At 43.3% G+C, this 8,428-nt stretch overlaps 1 protein-coding gene across 1 annotated transcript in view; it reads right to left on the bottom strand.

Annotated features, from left to right (window-relative positions):
* Positions 1 to 242: 242 nt before the first annotated feature.
* Positions 243 to 8,428, bottom strand: part of TRMT9B (tRNA methyltransferase 9B (putative)) — a 38,748-nt gene continuing 30,562 nt past the window's right edge. The window contains exon 4 of the mRNA XM_006020528.3: positions 243 to 1,927. Within this exon, the coding sequence (XP_006020590.1) occupies positions 870 to 1,927 (1,058 nt within the window). The 3' untranslated portion in view covers positions 243 to 869. The remainder of the gene's footprint in view (positions 1,928 to 8,428) is intronic.

The following is an 8,428-nucleotide window of genomic DNA, read 5'->3' on the forward strand; positions in this document are numbered from 1 at the left end:
CAAGAAAGCTTTTTAAACTAAGCTACGACATTGGAATCATACTAATTTCATGTAGCCCCCGTGTATATGCATATCACATAGATTTGATTTTCCCTACTTGTTAAATTAGTTAATGGGTTATTAATACTAGTGTTGGTAAACTTTATTTACAGATGACCTAAAATAACTTCTAAAACCATAGAAAATAAGTTAGTTTCTTTCTGATGGAGAATACATAAGACTGAATACCAACCTCAAGCATAAACTAGTTTATTTAAAAAAAACAAAATCTTGATCACATGCAGCTGACTCATTTTCTCCAGACTGTGAAAAACGAATAATAAATTACTCAGGGCTTGATCTTCCAAATGCTTATGCCCATGAATGAACTTTACCAACAATAATAAAGTATCATGGGATCATTCTGAACTACAGTAATGTAATGTAATTAAGCACATGCTTAACTTTAAACATGTGCGTAAGTCCCCAAATAGGCATCTTAGAAGCATGGGACTGTAGAATCAGGGGGATAGTGAGTAAAGTAACACACACCCTTAAGTGTTTTCAGGACCAAGCCTCACTGTTGTCAAGGGGAATATTTATCATAAGAGATGCCCTGATCCTTATCTTATAAAAATCATCTCTTTTTTAATAAAAATACATTTAAAAAACTCAGACATTTGCTAAAAGCAATATAAAACTCTCAGGTTTGAACTTTGTAAAAGCCTATCTTTACTAAAACATAAGTGTCATTTGCCACATACATTCTTATTTACAGTATTTACAAATAAATATACACAGAAAAATCAGGAATGGATGGCACACACCTATATAAGACAGAAATTCCATTTTACCTTGCACAATCACAAGAATACAAGCAGCAGCTCAAATTATGCAACCTTGAAGTTTTTGTGTTGTTCTGTTTGCAGTGATTTTCCTAACTTCTCTGCAATTATGCACCAGTTCCCATGATCATAGCAAGAAGAAAGAATCTGAAGCTCAGGCACATTCTCTTCTACTAGACAGCATAGCTCCCCTTCCCGAAAAACATGATAATAACGCATGAAGGCTTTTGTATCCAATGTGCCAGTAGTCTGATCTTCAACAGCCACTGCTGCATCCAAAATTGAATCAGTAGAGTCAGTTGTTGAAGTTCTTTTAAAGAGTTTGCTAGCTGGAGACTTATCACCTTCATCCTTTTTACAAGTACAGCTGCAATCTTTGTCTTCCATAGGGCCACTTAATGATGATGTTTCTTCATGCTTGCTCTGAATGTCATGCTCTCCACTTAAATCTCTTGTTGCATTTGAGGCTGCCATCCATTGTGCTTTCCCAAGAGACGCATTTTCCAGAAACACTTCATCATCATCTAAACTTTGTTCTTTTAACAATGGCCCAGGATGACCTAAATCTAAACTGCAGTGCCTTGAAGGCTGAATGGATATTGCGCTATTTGTCCATCTGCCTATGTTCTTCTCCTGCTTCACCTTTTCAGGTTGCTTTCGCAAAGCTGATTCATCAAGGGATCTGGAGAAAAACCACAAACGAAAAGATCTCCCCAGTGCCCTATAGAATCTGTTTTCTTCTTCAGACATTTTCATGCAACAGGTTCCTGGTAAGCAATGGTCTGTACTGTGGGAATGTTTTGAATCAAAATCCAATTTAGGATTAACTGCGTAAGGGCACTCAGAGCCTGTAAACTGTTGTAGGTGTATATCCTGATTCTTAGCATTAAGTTCATTCTTATCCCCAGTCTGATTTGATTCTGAAAAAGGCCGGGAGCACAAGGCCCTATTCCAAGGAACAAAAACATCTTGTTTCTCAAAGCGACGATTCTTTTGTTCCATAGCCCAAACATAAATCATCATCTGGCCTCCAGGCATCAACACCCTGGCCATTTCCTTTATTGCTTTGATTCTCCTCTGTTTTGTTGAAAAATGGTGAATCACTGTGAAGGCAGTTAAATTTAAAGGCATGTTAAATATTACTACTGCTTCTTTATTTCCCTCCTTCATGCTTAAAAGCCCTTTTTTTAGTTAATTTGGTGTCCAGGAAATATATTTTGACAATACTTGAACTAGAAATTCTCTCTCTAGCCACAGAGTACATATAGCAAAAGGCAAACACAATGCAAGCTTCCTCTTTACCTTCTTGACAACATGCTTTACCTAGAGCTAGTTGCAAAAATATAAGCCAAACTATTTGTCTTCAGAAAACCAAGCCTATTGAAATACTCTACAAGATCATGTCACTTTTTAATATAAATTTTGCTTTGGGAAAAAAAAAGTCTGGACAAAGTCAAAATAATTCTTTCCAACGTTTTCTAAATGAAATGTGTCATTCTGAGGTGATTTATCTTTTGAACTTTTTAATTGTGTGTATTTTTTTAGAGAATTAAATCAAAGCAATTTTGATCGTTCTGAAATTAAATTCTTTTCCTTTGTAAGGAATTTCAAAACTTCAAGGTTTAACTCTAATATGCAATAAAACACACTTTGAAATCTCTGGATGTTTCAAGAAATAAAATTTCTGTCTCTTTGAAGGTCCAACTATCTTTACCCCTGTCCTGAAGGGACCACCTCTAATGGTCAAAGAATAGCTGAAGGCATGAACAGATGACATGGTTACACCACCGAATCAGTATCACACTGGTGTGAAAAATTGCAGACAGACAATATACACCCCAAAACTACAGTAACTTGGTGAAGAATTATCTCCAAAATAATCTGGGGTAAAATTAATGTGTAAATTGCATCAGTTTAATTATTGTCTCTCCACATCCATCTCAGAATAGCTGTTTGCTCATAAACTTCATGAGACAGGGAAAGCATAAAGTCAGCAGAACTAAGACACTGGGTTTCAAAAAATTGTATTTCAACTGATTCAAGGAGATAGTAGGTATGGTGCCATGGGAGGAGAAACTGAAGGATAAAAAGGGCTGTGAATAGCATCTTGTTGAGCTTCCCAACACAATGGGAGCACAAAAAGAATGGCAACAGAACCAATGTGGCTACGCAGCAAACTTCCAGGATGCCTCATAATACAGCATACGAGCAATGGAAAGATGGGCAGGTCACCAAGTAAATATACCAGAAATTAGTAAGAACCTGCAGGAACAAAATCAAGGTGGCAAAGGTGAAAAAAAGAGTTTCACCTGGCAAGAGAAGTTAAAGTGAATAAGAAGAGGTTCTATAAATGTGTTGGTCAGAAAAGGAAGAATAAGGAAGCTTTGGGTCCACTGCTGAAAGCTAAGGTGACCAGTTAACAGAAGATTCAAAGAAGGCGAAGCTAATCAATAGCTACCTTGCCTCCGACTTCACAGAAAATTAAGTTGCAGTGAAACAGCTAATAAGGATTATTTGGATAAGGGAGGGGACAAACTGGAGGTTGAGATAACAGAAGAAACAGAGAGCTTTTGACAGGTCTCAATTAATAAATCATCAGGGTCTGATGAGCTTTAATCCCAAGGTACTAAAGGAACTAGCAGAGATCTCACAGACCTTGACAATAATATAATGAAATCATGGGAGACCGGTGAGACAGCAGAGGACCAGAAGAGGGCCAACATAGAGTCGCTCTTTAAAAAAAGGGAAAAGAGGAGGACCTGGGGAATAACAGGTTAGTCTCACCTCAACACCTGGGAAGCTACTGGAGCATATCAGGAAAGTAATTTACACACATCTGGAAGATGAAAGTCTGATCACAAGCAGCCAGTGTGGATTTACTAAGAACAAATGATGCCAAACAAATCTGACGTCCTTCTTTGACAAAATAAATAGTTGGGTGGATGAAGGGAATGCAATGGATATAGTGTACTGGACTTCAGCAAGGCTTTTGACAAACTTCCACATTCAAGCCAGATAAAATTACTACAATGTGGATAAACAACTGGTTCACTAGCTAAAGGGAATTATAAATGGATCCATATTCAAATGACAGGAAGTTCCAAGTGGAGCCCATGGGGGTCTGTCCTCGGCCCAGTGCTGTTCAACATGTTTGTTAATGATTTGCCAACTGGAATAGATAGCTTCTTGAGCAAAGTTGCAGAGGGAGGACACAAAACTGTGAAGGAGTGCAAACATACTAAAGGACATGAGCACAATTCAGAGGAATTTTGATAGATTAGGAAGCTGGGCAAAAGCCAAGAGGATGAAATTAAATACTGACAAATGCAAGATGCTATACCTCAAGAAGAATCAAAAACATAAATGTGAAATGGGTGACAACTGGCTGGGTGGCAGCACTACAGAGAAGCATCTAACAGTCTGGATGGAATAGAATCAATACAAGTCTGCAGTGTGATACAGCTTCACAAAAGGCTGCAGTCAATAGGAGTTTTTCAGTTTTGGGATGCATCAACAGGCACATCAGGTGCAAGACACAGGAGGTGCCAGTGCCTCTTTACTTGGCAAACCATATAAGGTTGACAGAAACAGGCACTTTCAGCTTGCAAGATAGATAGTTAAGAGGGGATAGGATAGCAGCCTTAAAATATTTGAAGGTCTCCTATAAAGAGCAAAAAGAGGGAGCACACCTTTTTTCCATTGTTGCAAAGAGCAGGACATATCCCAATGACTTGAAGTGGCAGCAAAGTAGGTTTGGATTGGATATCAGGAAAAACCTCTTCACTATTAGAAAAATAAAGCAGTGGAATAGACTGCCTAGGGAAGCTGTGGAATTTTCATCACTGGAAATTTTCAATAAGAGGTTGGATAAGTATAGGTCAGGGAAGATCTAGGAGTAACTACGCTGAAGTTGCTTTTTGAAGCACACAGCCGGAAGCCCAAAAGGTCCGTTCCCCTGCCCTCCTCCCCCAACCCCACAAACTGGAAGATAATAGGGCTGTGTGAAGCTTTGGTCGCTGATTTGATTTGGCAGAGATTCGGCCCAATTCAGCAGCCAAATCTCCAAATCCAAATCGAATCAGGAGACCCTTTAATCTCTCTGAACCGAATCGGAACCCTCCAAATTGATTCGGAGAGATTCAATGATTCGGACATGGACACGGCTTTAAATGTTTTTTCTACATACCTCAAGGTGCCAGGCAGCTCGTGAATGCTGAGATGGTGAGGTGGATGAAATGTCCCACAGGAGCATGGGAGGGGTCCCCAGCATGCTCAACGGCAGACCCGGAAGTGGACCAGAAGCATGTCCGGTCCACTTCCAGGTCTGTCACAGAGCATGTGGAGGACCCTTCCCTCACTCCCCGCCCCCAGCTCAGTAACTGGTGCCTTCTGGGTCTGGGGGGCACCCCCACAGCCAATCACCGAGCTGAGGGGGTGTGGAGGGGTGTCCCCCATGCACTCAGCAGTGGACCCGAAAGTGGACCGGAAGTAATTCTGGTCTGCTTCCAAGTCCACAGCTGAGCATGCAGTGGGACCCCCCTGCCCCCGCACTCCTGTCACCCCACCATCGCAGCATTCACAAGCCACACCTGGTACCTCAAGGAATGTAGAAAAAACATTTAAACCTGTGTCTATGGCCAAATCGCTGATTCTCCAAATCAGCATCTAATCTTCAGATTCCGATTCAATCAAATCAAATCAGGGACAGTGATCCAAATCAATGAATCAAATCACTGTTCCCCAATTCAGGCCGAATCCAAATTGAATATGGCCTGTTTCACACACCCCCTAGGAGATAATGAGAAAAGCTGTGCCGCCTACAGTAGGTGGATATTGGAGAAGACCATGCTCAGCAGCAGGGAGAATGAAGTTGAGCTCTACAACCAACTAGTTACAAAAGAAGAATAAAGCAGCTGAGATAAAATAATGGAGGGGATATTAGGGCCTTGTTGCACATTAATTTTAGGTGGCTTCTGGAGCTCTTAATCCCTGGATTATCCACACATTAACAACTGAATCTAGTTTTAAGCACACTTTAGGTGGCTTAAAGTTATGCCACTCCAGGGTAGGTTTATCTCTGATCTGTGCTACCCAGCTCATGTTCCATTAGTGTATGGCCACTCCCCACAGATGAACTACCCAACTTGCAGTCCTCCAGCTTCCCAGGATGCAGTGTCCCCTCCCAAGCCCTCTTGTTTTGTGTGGACAAACTTTCCAGCCCCTGAACTCTATACTGCCTGGGGGGCAGTTCTGGCACCAGGCCAACTCCCCCTTCCCATCCCTGGGAGTGTGACCTTCCCATCCCCAGGACTGCAACCCCATGCAAACAGCCTGCAGAGCACATGCCAGCTAGCCAGGTTGCAGGGAACAGTGAGGTTCAAGAGTGGGGCCTAGGGTGGGTGGAAGGCGACAAAGTAGGGATCAGACTGGATCCCCATGAGCTGGGCCTCCTTCCCACAGCAGGGACAGCAGTTGCCCCAAAACACCTTCCTTACTGCTCCTACCTTCTAACCACCCTGGGAAGCCCAACCAGCACCCCCCATTCCTCAATCCCAATCCCAAATCCTAACTTTATTAAGCCTTCTTTAATTTACTTCCTCTTTCTTTTTAATATATTTTTTACTTCTTTTTATTTTATTCTTCCGTGGTTGACTTCCTTCATTTTGCCACCCTTCCCCCACCCCCATTTCCTTTCCACCTTCTATTTCATTACCCACCCCATCCCATTAACTCTCTGCCTCCCAGCTTCATGTTCCTGCCCCCACAGAACCCATCTCTCACACACCCTAGAGCAAGGATAGAAGCCTGTCTGGCTCACCAGCCCTGTAGTGGCAACTCGGAGCTGTAACTCCTAGTCACCCCCACAGCTTGCCAGCCCTCAAGTGGCAAGTCACAGCTGTACAGGTGGGGGGAAGTCAGAGAAATTTTTTAGCCTTAGGATGTGACTGCTCCAAACTCAAAGTTAGCACTAATACCCGTGAGCATCTGAGCAGCATAAAGTAAAATGTGTAACAAGGTCCTTAGAAAAGGGAGTTCTGGTTGTCCAGTTAAAGGGTGAGATTTGTGGAATTATGCTTGCTGTCCCCAGGTTGCAGAGCACAATGGAGGGTGTTTGTTCCCATGCTTCTGGGCTTTCCTGGTTGTCTCACAAAGCCAGGAAGGAATTTTTCCCCCTTCTATTGCTACACATAGAAGGGTTCTTTTTTTGTCTTCCTCAGAAGCATTGAGTGCTAGCTGCAGCCAAGGCTGAAGATTTTGACTGGCATGTGCCAATGCTGCTGCTGGGATTCTAACTCAGAGGCCCATAAGAGGGCCTCGACCTTCCACTCAAGGTCAGACCAATCACCACATTTGGGATCAGGAGAGAGGCTTAGCCCAGTTTGACTGGTATGGATTGTGAGCGTTTTGCCCTCCTTGTTATCAGGGAACATGACCCACTTCTTGGACCTCTCAAGTGCATTTTAACAACCCTTGAAGCAGCATGATACTGACAGCCCTTATGCTCCTGCTTTACCATTGGAGATTACAGTGTTTTTGGTATATTTGGACAATATACCTTGTAGTTGTACGACAGGATTGACTGTATAATTTTAGGAATAGGTTAAGCAAGGACTTGTATGGGATGGTTTGGACAAAGATGATCCTGCTGCACGCAGGAGATTGAACCAGATGACCTCAAGAGGTCCCTTCCATTCCTACTTTTTTATGTTTCTATGATTACCTACTCCCTGGGTTCCCAGCAGTGAGGCGTAGGAATATATATACACCTATCAGATGCACCTACTCCAGAGCAGCTGCCTGTCTGTCCTTTCCTAATGATCAAGTAATTTACACTGGTATACAAAGCATGTAAATTACACTAGGAAATGTATTTTTCCTTCACCACCTAAGACTCCATGTCCAGTTCACCCACTAGGATCCCACTGAAATTTACAAATAATAGTAATAGTAACTGATCCAACCTGTTCATATCATTAGGCATGTATAAACATGCTCTGAGAGGGGGACACTTTTATTAGTGCCCAAAGTATTACATGTATCAGTGTAATAATAAGAATTACTATTATTAAAGTGCCTGAAGCATTACATATATCAGTGTCCCCATGCTGAAAAATGGCAGCAAGGCACCTTGAACTAAAGCTTGTCGAACAAGCTTTACTTTAAAGTACCCTGTCCCAGGGACAACGGGACTAGAGGGAGACCCCGGCCCAGAGCCAGAGGAAATATTCACTTATGCTTCGCAGGAGGTGGGAGCAGTGGCGGCATGCAGGCCGGGGAACCACCCGCGCGGCTCGTTAGCCGCGCTTTCATACGACTGGGGCGGAGTGACGTCAGAGAGAGGCGCCACTCAGCGGAAATAAAACGCGGCCCCGAAGGCAGAGGGGGCGCACTGCGAGAGGACGTGAAGCCCGGGGGGGAAGCACAGGAGTGGAACCGGGCACCCGCAAGGGGCCTTGGCCGTGGGCCAAATAGGCTGCAGCAGCGCCGGGAGCGACGGAGGCTGGGAGAGCCGCAGCGCCGAGGAGGAGCGGCGAAATTGACGAGGGAGCTGGCAGAAGCTCCGAGGAGGAGCCCAGAGAGGGGGCCAGCTGGAAACACCCGGG

Source organism: Alligator sinensis, unplaced genomic scaffold, assembly GCF_000455745.1.
Source record: "Alligator sinensis unplaced genomic scaffold, ASM45574v1 scaffold516_1, whole genome shotgun sequence".
Lineage (NCBI taxonomy): Eukaryota > Metazoa > Chordata > Crocodylia > Alligatoridae > Alligator > Alligator sinensis.